At 36.9% G+C, this 14460-nt stretch overlaps 1 protein-coding gene across 1 annotated transcript in view; it reads right to left on the minus strand.

Moving 5' to 3' along the window:
- Window positions 1-14460, minus strand: part of gpr107 (G protein-coupled receptor 107) — a 135201-nt gene continuing 120741 nt past the window's right edge. Inside the window, exon 18 of the mRNA XM_059993731.1 lies at window positions 1-11786. Coding sequence (XP_059849714.1) covers window positions 11690-11786 — 97 coding nt within the window. The 3' untranslated portion in view covers window positions 1-11689. The remainder of the gene's footprint in view (window positions 11787-14460) is intronic.

The raw sequence follows: 14460 nt of genomic DNA on the forward strand, positions 1-14460 counted from the left end.
GAAGTTTCCAAATCACTCACATTTATTAGTACAATCCAGAAATACAGTTCACTCTGTGGACATTTTACAGATGCTCCTAAATTCTATCAAATCAAATTTATAAAATAAAAACATACATACCTATTTGAATATTTAACAAACACCAACATTATTTGGTCATCAAGCCAGTTGATTTGATAACTAATTATCAAAGAAATGGTAAAATATTACATACATAAACCCATTGTCTGTACACAGATTCAAAGGTCTGCAAGTGTCCTTCTCACAATGTATTTTTGCAAAATGACAAATGGCAGCAAATGCATTACATTTTTTCCGCATTTCAAAGGAAAATATCAGTACTGCCCATAAGCGGAATTTCATCAATTTGCACGCTGAACTCAAGTGAGCAATCTGTTCAGATAATATATCCATAATCTTGGAATATAAATGTTTGCTTTCCCTTTCTTTCTATCATTCTGCTGTGAATTACACACCAGGTTACATGTCCTGATCTCTGACTTGGTTGTTCTACAAACAACAGGGATTTGTAAAGTACTGTTTGGGAAAGCAGGCAATTTGTTTCCTTTGCATCCTGGTTGAGGAGATCACTTCTCTACAGACCCCCAAAGAAGATCTAAGCATTGATATTGTAGTAGGCAGAGGAGTTGCCCCATCAACTCCATTTTTTAAACCATATTTGAAAACCATGCACATGACAAATTTAGCAATTAAAAATGTTCAACATTAATTTATGTAAATTCAGAGTCAGACTGAAAACAAACCACAGCATGATCTTACAAAAGGACACAACTGTTCTTTTGTTCACCGATGGTTCAATTCAATGAAGCACAGGATAATTGACTGTGCTGTGCAAGACGTTGACTACATATTTAAGTTCAGTATGATGTGGAACCATTCTGGGCTTTGCAAATTCTGGTGATGTACTATGGGCCTAAACCATTTTACTTCAAACATTCAAAGGTTTAATCAATATGCATTTACTTTGCTTTCATTTAGTGCAGTCTGAATATCAATCACATTGGCTTTGAAAACCTTGGAACAGCAGGCATGCAATTTCAAAGACAGGGATATTAAAGCCAGAGTCATTCTTTGCCACTCATTTGCTGAATTCTGAAGAAATGTAGGTCCAATCTGTCCTTTCGATTCTAATTGGTATGTTCCAAGGGGAGGAGGAGAGATGCTGACAACAACTTAAATCCATTGAAGAACACCAACAGTTTGTTGATTACAGTTCTCACTGTCTAAAATTAATAAGCATCTCCATAGCCCACAATGATTTAATAAAAAAGCAGGCTTGGTCATATTTTAGCAATAGCTCAATTTAAGCCAAGTATTTACATAAGAAATCGTATTACAGTAAAGTATGTAAGATTTACATTGATGGTAAACCTGGAAATCCTATGGTTGTGGAGCTAGGCTCTGGAGTGCTATTGTACACTTGAAAAGGTCACCTCCCTTCACTCAGCTTAAATTTTAGAGTATTGAAAAGCAAAAAAAAAAGATTTAACAACTTAAGCCCCACTAGTTCCTGAAAAATAAAGCATTCTGTACACTTCGTATATATGTTCCCTCCCTTCCCACCCATCCTTGCAAATGAAAGATACATTATAAAATGCCATCCTCAATTAAAAGCACACGGTTGTAGACCTTAGGTAGCTCAGAAGTTTCCTGCTCTCCCTCTGGAGAAATGTTTTGGAGCCACATTTGTCATATAGTCCAACGAGCAAGCAAACTTAATTTATGGGGAATAATAATTTAGACAGACTACAGACTTACCATTTATTTCTAAACAAAACATTGTCTCCTTTACACAGATACAACTCATTAAGAGGGAGAGAAAAATGACTTAACATTATGAATGAGGTTACTGAAGTATAATTGGGGCTCACAATCAATATAATTTGCCTTAATTTGCAAAGCGTCATGGCAGTAAAGGAAACCTATTAAAATACAATTTAAATAGTTGCCCACATTTCTACTTAAAATCTTTTAGAGGAAGACAATCTTCATGAGTACCATGTGCCTCCCACTTGAAAACTTAACTTTTCTCTTTTAAAACACCATGTTTTATGGGCAGTCCAGATCAAAGTTCCACATTTTGCACTGAAGAACAAACTGGTCTACAGGGAATCATCATAAACAACACACAACAAATTAATTTTATGGACACTCCATATTTCCTTGTTAGAGGCAAACTCCATTTGCAATTAGAATGAAATAAATAACCGATGATTCATCCATCACTGAGGTAGAAACCAAAAATAACATTGCACACATTTATGAAAACTGAACACAAAGGAAGTTCTACCAAGTCTCTTCCAACCAACAACGGCGAAAGGAACTTGCTGACTGAGACAACTGATGGGCTCAGGAGAGTGAAAAGATTCTTCTCAGGACATTTAAAAATGTCAAATCTGGATTAGGTGAAATTAAGCACAAATGTCACTTACTGATCTGTATATTTGGAAGCAGGAAATTTCATGCCAAGCAACAAACTTCTAATTATAACTAACAAGAAATCTGTAGGAGCAGCATTTTTACTATATAATAAATATTTATCTGTGGCCGTTTCACATTTGAAGTTTTCATTGGAACTGGTAATGAAAACAATCCTTGACTCGATTTTTTCTGATCTGACACATAGGACATATTGCGAACATGGATAGGAAGAAATTAGTGAACATGCTAAATTATGCACTTCTTATAATTCTGTAAACCGTATGTTGTTACCACATAATGTTTTACAGATGATCATCATCTTTCTTTTGATAACTCTTAGTGCCCCTGAGTTTATAGGCAAATATCAGCTCGTATTCTCTTCCTGTGGTACTTGATAGACCTGCTTTTCTACATTGCAATTGGGAATAAGACACTGTTTAGGACTCTGACTCTGCGTAACAGATTACTGAATACTTAGGAGTAATAGGATGGTTCTTTTCAGGACTACCTAAGAAAGATATAAATCGACTGCAACTTGTTCAAAATACAGCAGCGAGAATCTTAACCACAAGTAGAAAATATGAACATATTTCACCAGCTTTGGCATTATTACAGTGGCTGTTTGTATCCTTTTTTATCAACTTTAAAATACTATTAATTGTATACAAGGTTCTGAATAATCTAGTTCCTCCATATATTTTGGAGTGTCAATCCCCTTACATCCCTATCCACAATCTTAGATCCATGCTTAGTGTTCCTAGAACCAAGCATAGAAGAACTGTTGATGTGGCCTTTTGCTCTTACGCACCAAAAATCTGGAATACTCTGCTAACTGAGATACACCAGGGAAAGTACTGTGAATTGTTTCAAAACACTTCTAAGAACCTACTTTTATAATTTGGCCTACTTATAGGATTACTTAATGCCTGTTGATGTTGATTACTTTTATACTATTCGACATATTTGACTACATTTTATTCTACAATATATAATGTTTGTCTTATGTTTAAGTTTCTCTTGTATTTTTATGACTACATTGATTTAGCTTTACAATCTTTGTAAAGCATTTTTGAGCTACATCTTAATGAATGAAAGGTGCTATGTAAATAAAGTTATTATTATTATAATTAGTGTTCATAAAGGTCCCTATAGATATTAGAACATGCAGTTATTCTGGACTATTAAAATACAAGAGATCTTTACTGAAACAAAGCAATCTATTAGTTTGAAAATGCCCTCATACATTCTATAACATACAGATATTCCTTAATAAAATATTATCAGAATTCTAATAGGTCACTGCAATCCTTCTAAATGGATATCCACAGAGGAAAGTACCTATATGTTAATGTGAAAAGATTGATTATGCAGTGAAAAGCTAAATTTTCCTTTTTACTGAACACTTTCTTTTAAATGAAGAAATGTGTTTACAGAAACCAAATCCCTTGTTGCTTTCCTCTAATCACCATAATGGCATGATTTAATTCTGTAATGTTACCGGTGCCATATCAACTGATCTAATTCTGCGAAACTCGACATTTGTTCCATTTTACAATGAAGCTACAAAGTTAATTATTCTTATCATGCTTACCTTCCCTTAGCTCCTGTCATGCTCAAATTAAAATAACCCTATAAGCAATCAGGTTCAGGATTTTCAAACAGTTGCCCAGCCATTTTTTATTGCACAAACATTTTCTGGAGCTTAGAGTTTGAACAGATATGCAGGAAAGCAACAATGTTTTCCACAAAATATTTTTTTCCCATTCAGTTGAAATCATCTTGTCTTGTTGGAATATGATTCAATCTTCTGTTCAGGTCACTCAGCTGAACATATTTCATATGCTTGTCTCCACGTGTGAACCACAAGAGGTATCATCGTAAAATAAAGCTAATACTGCTTTTAGCATACTTTGCAATACATGGAGTGACTAATACATCTGCTAGAGATATTTTGTCAGAATACTCTAATGTTTTTTTATGTAAGCATAATCAGTTCTGCTGTACTGAACTAGATCACCTGACAAACAGAATAGATACATGGCTAAATCAATCTCACTCATCTACAATCCCAGAAAACCATTCTTGATTCCATTAATGGGCAGTCTTCCTAGCAGAGCTCTCCACACAAATTATTGGCATCTATTATTTTTAAGACAACAATTGGCTTCTTCTACTTGTTGTCTGCAACAGACAGTAACAATAATATTAAAGCTGCATTATGATACATTGCATTGTCACAGTTTAGAACAAAGTCAGGAATTATAGAAGAGATTTTAAAAAAATCATCAATCCTGTTTGCTATATCAGATCTGAACAGTATCAAAGTATTTAAAACTTATTTGTCTGGAATCTTATATCTCTACTAGATTTAGCAGTAACTGAGACTGTGGAAATACCATTCCTGTACCATTACTAATGGTTACATCTGTGATCAAATAATGGAACTACTCAACAGGTCAGCTAGCGTACTAGAGAGAGAAAATCGACTAATGTTTCAGGCCAATTACTTTTAATCAGATCTGTTCTGATGGAAGGTCATCACCCTGAAACATTACACTGCTTTTTCTCTCTCTACAAATGATCCCTGCTGACTATATCCTGCATTTTGATTTTAATTCCCATCTCCAGTCATAGCAGTGTTTTCTTTTTGCGTTGTCATGAAGATCATCCAGAGGTCAGTTCCAAGTATTCAAAAATGCTGCAAAATTGCAACAACAAGAATGTCAATTTGTCTTGTAAAATGTTTTTGAAATACTGCTGTGACGTGGAAAATTCCAATTTTGGCTTCAATCAATTGATTGCACAATGGGGGAACACTTTATATAGGAAAGAAGTACTTAACGTTGTCACTACATAATGTTTTTGTTTTTAAGGTTCAAACTCACGGTGTGCAATTATGTGAAAATTGCAACTCAATCATGTATTTCAATGCTAATATTATCCCTCAAGAATCTTTTTTGTTAACTTTAATTGAAAGATTATTAAGTACATGAAAGACAAAGGATCATACAGCAGCAGTAGCATGTCAACCTTGGAGCTTAGAATTCCACAACAATTTCTGAGACTGAACACTTTATTCAAAAATCTGTAATTCACTCTTTAATCAACCTACTTGTCCATTTATCTCCTTCAGCCAAAAATCACCACACCAAGAGAAAGTGTGAAGCAGCTGATTAATAGAATTAGCCAAAACCCTGAAGTGTGTTCTTACCACTTCAAAAACAAGATTTGCCTACTTGCTTGTTAAGCTCTGTAATTACCAATGGTGCTTCAATACTATTGAACTGCAGCAAGTGATGATTTTGTTTTCAAAAACTATTGATATTCCCTCTGAAATATATGTTAGTAAAATCTCTCTCCATACATCTTACCATCTTCACAGTTCAAAATGCTAAGTAATACTGTTGTGCACCTTGCAGGGAAAAGGCACCAAGGATATCACAGTGTTCCACTGCATCTGACTCCATCCCTAGATGTCCTAACTGTCTTGTCACTGGATACAGATAGTCTTGGATGAGTGAGAGAGGTTGATCCTGCGCAACTCTTCCTCACTTTAAACTAAGTCTTTGTGCAAGTCACTCTTGTCATCCATCTTTCCATCCCAAACTAACGGTCAGGTGTGGGTAGGCTGGCAGCTGTAGCCGTAAACCTGCACACTTGCAGCTTAAGCCATTGGGTTGTTACCTACTGACATGGAGTAGCGGTGGCTTTCGGCAGCCACCAGAGCGACTGAGCAGCTCTTTTCAGGGATGTATTGCTTACCACCATGCTATGAGGAAGGGGCCAGAAAAAGTGCCCTAAACATTGCCTACTCTATTCTTTCCCTGGCCAGTTTACTGCACTGGTGCAGACCCGATCACAGCGGTTGAAATACATCACAGAGAGCCAGTGTGGATTCTGGGAAGATTGTGGAACTACCAACATGGTGTTTGTTGCAAGGCAGCAGCAAGAGAAATGTCAGGAACAAAACGCTGATGTGTTTTGCAGCTATGTCGATCTGACTAAAGCCTTCAACACTGTTAGCAGAGAGGGAAGATCATGGCAAAAGTATGGATGCCCAAGAACATTCATCACCATGGTGCAGCAATTCCATGATGGCATGCAAGCTAGAGTTCAGGACAATGGTGAGACATCTGAGCCATTTCCTGTCTCAAACGGGGTTAAATAGGGCTACATCTTGGTACTAATGCTATTCAGTCTAGTGTTTTCCACCATGTTGACTGATATCTTCAGCGATATTGACATTGGCATCTTGGCATCAGATTCTGAGGGGAAACTGTTCAACCTCAGGAAGCTCCAAGCAAAAACTGTTATGTTAGGGACTTCCTTTTTGCTGATGAATGTGCTCTCAATGCTGGTTCAAAAGATGATATGCAACGCTATGTCAACAAGTTTTCTGATGCATCTACCAACTTTGGGCCTACCATCTATACCAAAACGACTGAAGTAACACATCAGCTACTTCTACAGAAATCATGGACTGAGCCAAACATCACAGTCGATGTTCAAAGACTTAAACTATTGAACAGATTCACATATCTTAGCAGCTCACTGTCGCAGAGCATCGTCATTGATGACGAAGTAAACGCCAGGATTGCCATAGCAACTTTCTAACAACACCTGGAAGAAAAGAGGCGCAAGTCCACAGATGAAGCTGAAGGTGTATCAGGCCATTGTACTTCCCACTCTGCTTTACTCCTGCAAAGCATGGACAGTGTAATAAGGGAATGCCATGACCCTAAACCATTTCCCATCAGACGCCAAAGAGACTGGCTTACACTGGACTACAAAAAGGTAAGTCTTCCTGTGGTGGCCAAAGGAAACACTATAAAGACACCCTGAAAGCTTCATTAAAAGCCTTTGACATCAACCCAGACACATGGGAGCATATCGCCTAGGATCAGATTGAGTGGTGCTCCTCTCTCCATAATGGTGCAGTGACACCTGAGGCAGAAAGGACAATTACATAGGCTGGGCAGGAAAGCCCAAGCCAGCAACCTCCAATCCAGCAAGGCTGCCATCTTTTGTCCATGCTCCCAAAGAGCTTTTCAAGTGTGGATTGGCCTCTCCAGCCGCTGGCATACCCACAGACCAGTCCAGCCCCTACAAATTGCGGATGACTAGAGTGTTTCTCATCATTACATGTTGGAGGGACAAACAAATATCTTGCAGAAATTAGCTGTAAAGTAAAGTGAAATAATTACTGTTTATTAAATAGATAAAGTCTATAGAATTCTCTACAAACCGATCAAAAAAGTTATGTACTGCTTTAGCCTGGTATCTGACAGACCTCAAATTTGTTCATTCATCGTGAATTGCCTTGAAAGCCACTAAATAATGCAGGTACAAGTGTGGAAGCAATTAAGCTAAGGTAAAAAAGTTGAAGAAGCCTTCAAAGAAAATGGATTACTCAAACACTTCTAGAACTGAATAAAGAAAAATCACAACATCCAAATTAAATATTAACAGTAAAAATTTACACCATTTACAAATAGGTTATTCACTACTCAATGCTACTCAACCCTGAAGCCTACAGAGTATCTAATCATTAATGCTTTATAAATATATTTACAAGTTGACATGGCTGCAGGCAGCAATGCAACAATCATTTGGTTTTTCAGTGTGCTTCCCAAAAAAATGGTGTACAGTTTAATAATGTAAGCAGCTTGTCAGCCGTCTATCCATCTCACTCCCTCAACTTGCTTATCTTTCTGGAACTAACTTGTGAAACTATAATCACAGCTCCAGGGTCAACCAGCTATACAAGTTACTGGTAGTTAATCTTCAAGAGCATATAGACAGAAACCTATTAAATCAATGATAAGCATAATGATTCTGAAAAGCCAGGTGTTGTGAAATGAGTCCTAAATACAGAAAGTGTTGGAAACATCTGGGTGATCAAGCAGCGTGTGTGGAGAAATAGTTAACATCAACACTCTCTGTCTTCATAGATGCTGCCTGACCTGCTGGATATGTCTACCACTTAGTTTTCATTTTCTTTTGCTCATTTGCTCAGTTCTTTTTGAACTAAATCAGAAACAATCCTGTGTTAACACTCACAAACAAGTGGGCACGCATGTACACATGCTCTAACAGAAACCTCAGCTGGTTTCCACATTCCTAACTCACGATAACTAAGTGCAAGTGTGCCTCTTAAATTAACACATCAGATAAATTTATTCAATTTTTTCCTAAGAATTATTATTATGATGGAAAAATACTCTTTTCTTCCCTTTATTTCAGCTAAGGGAAAAAATTTTTACCCACACTACCAACATGGATCTCATTTCACCATTCCAAAAATCATTTCATTCTACATATAACAATCTCCAACTGTTCTAAACAAATCTGTTATTTTTGATTTTTTTTTAAACTAAATCAAGGCCAGCAGGACGTGAGGTGCAGCTGTTTTTGTGGAATACATTTCAACTATTTTTATATTTGCCTCATCCAGTTTAGTTTCATTCACGTTATCAGATGTTCTTCAGTCAGAAGATAGCACCAAATGTAAACAATGACCCAACAATATTTGCAATATACAAGAATATAACATATACAACAGCCAACAAATCAAAATCAAACCCAACGAATCATAGCAATAATCTTTAAGTCAAGAATTTGTTTCTTCCTTGAGTAAAAAAACCCTTAACACTGCCGTCCATCAAAATGCTTTCTCATGATCCAAGATGATATAACAATTAAACCAAATTCATCTTTAAAAAAAAGGAGCTAGTGCTTTCCTGGTATATATGACAACTCTTTTTGAGGTTCCAGCGAAGTACAGGTATCGATTTTAACTAAAGATTTGATGACAAACTTTGCCATCTTCATCATCATCTCTGATGAAGATGGTGGAGTTTGTCTTTGAAATCTCAGTTAAAATCAATACCTGTACCTGTATGGAAGCCTGAGAAGAGTTTATTTGTAAATTCATCTTTTTCTCAACTTAAACCTTTGCTGCCGTTTATGTATTCGCTTTTGAATGTGTATCCATCAGTGTTTGATCTAGTGACACCTGGTTATTATCCCTTCAAGCCCATCAGAGATTTAAAACACTTGCTGACTGTATAAGATGGCTGATTACTGGTAGGTGACCAGAATCCATAATATTGGACTGGTCAAACTTCACAAAATGGCTCCTTATAACTTTATAAGCAGTCTATGCTGAGAAAGTGAGTGTGCATTGTATTTTTTAGAGAAGGCCAAAGATGGTGGAGGGGGGAAGTTGCATGCAAAACACAGATGTATAATTAAGCAGAACTTATTAACATCAAATCTATTTTGAGTTGGAAAGAGGGGTGAAGAGAGCAAAAAAGCATTAATAACAAGTAGTGTGTTCTTTGTAGGAAATAAGAAAAGCTTTTGCCAAATACAATTTGAATAAATTCTGTGATAAAATCATTCACTAAAGAAAGTCTGGACTGATGTACTGCAACAGAGTGGTAACAGGTGGAGTCAAACTTGCTTTCTCCAATTAAAGAAAGCAAGTTTCTGACATCTGCTGCATCACCCAGAAATTGCGAAGTAGAGGAGAAGTTGGCACAAGCTTGAAAGCCAAAAGAGATTGATTAAATCAAAAAGAAAGCTCGCTGCTGTGCACTGGCAAGATGAATGTGAGAAAGCAGTGCAATGAGCAAAGATGATAAAATTATGCAATTATAAATATTTAAAACACAACATGAATTTGTTAGTATCATAGCATCACTTCTGACCTTAAATTTGTAGCCTGTATCATGAGGCTTTCACCATATGATTGATAAAGCTTTCAGAGATGGAACTCTTTCCCAAATGATGGGATCTAACGAGCCCACACCACTTTCTACAGCACACTTGTGACAACTGTGCCTCACGATGATACTCCTACACACAGCTTGTTAATCCAAGGACTACACAGTTACACCAACAAATCAGCCAAGTACCTGAAGGAGTGGAGACTCTGAGTCACAAACTGCAGGAAATTCAATTTTCAGGAGAAACTAACAAAAAAAATTCTAGATAAATATTAATTTAGACTAGCTATCCTTAAATTCCTTAAGAATGACTCATCTCTTGAATATTAACTCATCTTACCATACTGCTAAGGTGGGTATATTGGTTCCAGCGATAGTATTGTTATAACAAATACTTGCTCTTCTCATAAAGGAATCTATTAGTACTGTCGTTCAGAGTTTCATAATGGTGTGGGCGATTAATGTATGAGGTAATTTTTACCAGTTAAATCTACATATGCACTCTTTCCAATTGGAGCCATTGGAAAGTTACGAGAATTAAAAATCACAAACACAAGAAAATCTGCAGATGCTGAAAATCCAAATCCAAAGCAAAGCACAAAGATAGAAATGCTAGAATTTCCCTTCTTCCCAGATGGTGCATGCTGGGCTAGATTTCCCTTTGGTAACTGTAGCCCTGCCCAAGATGAGCTAAAAACGTATGGACCATTCATGGTGCATTTGAGCCACTGTCATGGCATGCAGAACATGAATCAGCTTGGGAAAAAAATAATTACATCTTCAATCCAGGAATTTCTTGATCAGTACCCTTCATTGTGAATCAACTTATATTTTTTTATTTTTGAATTATAATGTTGAGGTGCTCAAAATAAAAATAATTATTTCTACTAAACAGGCTGTGGGCTGCAAATCCCTTTTACCTGAGAGGAAAGGTAAAGTCGTGTTAGGCTCATCTCCCAAGTTTAACTTGAAACTTAGCACATGACTCATCCTTCCCTTTGCTGCAGGCAATGACCTCCTGTTAATTTAACTCATTCTGTGCAGTGAAACCAGCTCAGCAGAATCATATTTAGTATAAACATAACTTAAATTCTGCAGCTGGAAGCTTGTATTGATAACCACAGACTTGCTTGAGATGAGCCTTCAGTCTTAAAGATCCTACAGGACAATGGTAAAAGCTTGTAAAAATCGACAGATTTACAGCCAACACTGTGAATCAGAAGAAACTCACAATCGAAATTAATTAAGCAAGCTTAAAAGCCTCATAACGAGGAAATAGCCTTGAGGTCTGAGAGTGCTAAACTGGCTTACAGGGCAAGGATGATCAGTACCAGCAGCAAACTGCTCATCAGATGATTGAAAAACAGCAAAGATTTTACAGGAATATTGTTTCTTTCATAACAATATACCAAGTATCATTTCGTGCAGAAGCACTTCCTCAAACCCTGAATCAAGTGCTTTTGCCACATATTCCATTCCAAGGTGAGAAGGATGAAAAGGTTACTCTCCAAGGCCCATCATGCCACTCGTTCCAGTTCTGCTCTCTGTTCTGTGGAGCCATTCGATGACTGGTTAACTTTTTTTATTCCTTCCATCATTCCAATTGTAGTTACTCTGCAAAGACAGAAACAAATATGTATATAAAAGATCTGGGCCACTAAATTTGGAAAAGACACCATATAATGGTGGATATAGGTTAGCAACAGCCAACTTCAAGTGGCTATTCTGCATGTGAACCTGGATAGAGAGTACCTGCAAAGTAAGCATCTATGGTCTAGTCGGTCAGTGACACTCGCATACTTTTCAGTTGGAGTTGTCAAACTGCATTCATGAGTGGCAACTCTGGGTTACATTCTCCTTCACTGAAGCTTCCAGTCTGACTGAGCTCCTCAAACCAACAAGCTATAGCTAGGGCACATTTCCTACATAATGGTTTATGCACTTGTCAAAGACGTGAACAAAAATGGAAATTAACTTCTCAGAAATTCTGCCAAGGATGTTTGTAATATATTGGAACCTCTTGAACAAGACGTTGTTGCATTTTTTTTTTAAACTGTATTTTTCTGTTGAGCTTTCTGCTTTGTGCAATTTTACCTTCTCTGCCAGTCTGAAAGCTAGAAGTGTCAACCCATTTCAAGCAGGAAAAATAATTCTGTTGAGTTTCGTATCCTGAAACTTGCTTTTAATTGTTGCTTCCTGCAAATATTTTACCACTCTGATATTTACAGCTCACAGGGGTCTTAATGTTAATTCTTAACTTCTTGGAAGAACATCCACCAGAACAGAAATAAATCACTCATATCATTGAAAATACTTGCACAGAGAAAAGAAATCCCTTTGACTACAGAGAGATGTATTAAGGCTGGGCATCTAGATGCAATGCAGGATCACTACTGCAGTGCTCAAATCAATTGCTCAGTGAAATGCTGCAATGCAACCAGCATTTCAGAACAAGAGGAAGTTTTAAGCTCACAGGATGAATTCACAATGTGCATCACTCAATTAGTCAATACTACTGTCTGCAACAATTTTAATGTTCGCAATGCAAACATTAATCACAGGGTAAACACTACAAGTTGAAAGGATTTATGCAAACTCCAAGAAATTAGCATTCAAGATACCCATTCAAGCGGCTTTCCATGCTCTTACTTAATATCTGCGCAGAATAAAAACTCTTCCGGCTCACACGGAACTGCAGCATTTTGAGGAGACAGAGGATTGTGGGCCCTCTGGTTCAAATGGTGCATTGGACAAAAGCACGTCACAGGTGTCCTTCATAACACAAATGCTGCACGTTCACACACCATAAATGGCAGAGATGAGAATGATCAAACAGAGATAAATTTATATTTGAACTTCTCTGCCCCGTGGCTCACAATGGGATCCACCTATTCATCCAGAAAACTCTCTCCCAATTCTATTCCAATAAGAGAGCCATTCAGTAGCTGAAATCATTGTAGAGGACATTCAATAACTCCCTCTGTATTTGGGAAAGAGGAAAAAAAAGGTACAAGCTTTTAGTTGGACAGAGTCCTGCGTTGCTTGTAAAACCATCAATATGCTGACTATTTCAAAACTTTTCTTTTAAACTTTCACTAGCTGACAAGGCAGTACTATACATCTTTGTATTTATTCACTACAAAACACTTATAGATTTGACAGGGAGAATAAGTGAATACTTTTATAGGAAGTAAAGTTGGCAACATCCAAGATGCAGCTGGGAAGATCCAATCATTTATCAAAAATAAAAGATGCCCTTTCAGGTCAAGAAGAAAGCAGCTCAGCATCAGAAAACTCAGATTTATAAAGCTTCAGCTTAACAACAATCAACTCAGATTTATTTGACAAGGAGATGGAAATCTCATAGGGAGGTGGAAGCAAAGAATTTTTAAATAATCATTTATAACACTTGGTTGTAAATGTTCATACTTAAAAGGTTTTTGAATCAAGATTAACCTTCATATTGAACATTACTGGATTTCATTAAATTAGGTAGTGACCACTTCCAGCTGCACTTAAAAATTACCTATGAGATCATTCTTAACAGATCTTAGTCAGATAGCTTAACAATAAGTTAATAGCACTGATGTCTAGATTAAGTTTTGTCACGGCAATTGTGATTCGGCTATCATCTTGCTTCCGAAGTGATCCTAGACAGGAGCTGAGAGTGACTGTTCTTGATAGCAAGTGTGGCATGGAGATTATCTGGTAAAATTTAAACGATCAGAATCACTTTGGTGCCAAGCATAAAACACCGCATCTAAGGGAAAAAACTGCAATGAATGGAATCATACCTTGTACAAATTAATATAATTGTGCTTGTTGAATCGTTAATCTTAGCCCTGGAACATTACAGCAAATGTTCAGAGGGGCAATGTCTTTGGGCCAATCTCTTTTCAAAGTTCAAAATAAATTTATTATTAAAGAATATCTATGTCACCATGTACAACCCTGAGATTCATCTTCTTGCATGCATACTCAAAAAATCCATAACTGAATAATAATAGAATCAATGAGAACTGCACCAACTTGGGGCATTCAAGCAGTGTGCAAACGATAATAAACTATGCAAATACAAAAAGAAATAATAATAATAAATTAGCAATAAATATTGAAACATGAGAGGAAGAGTCCTTGAAAGCGAGCCCATAGGTTGCAAGAACAGTTTAATGATGGGGCAAGTGAAGTTGAGTGAAGCTATCCCCTTTGGTACAACAGCCTGATGGTTGAGGAGTAACAACTGCTCCTGAACCTGGTGGTGGGAGTCCTGAGGTTCCTGAACCTTCTT

Source organism: Hypanus sabinus, chromosome 18, assembly GCF_030144855.1.
Source record: "Hypanus sabinus isolate sHypSab1 chromosome 18, sHypSab1.hap1, whole genome shotgun sequence".
Taxonomy (NCBI): Eukaryota; Metazoa; Chordata; class Chondrichthyes; order Myliobatiformes; family Dasyatidae; genus Hypanus; species Hypanus sabinus.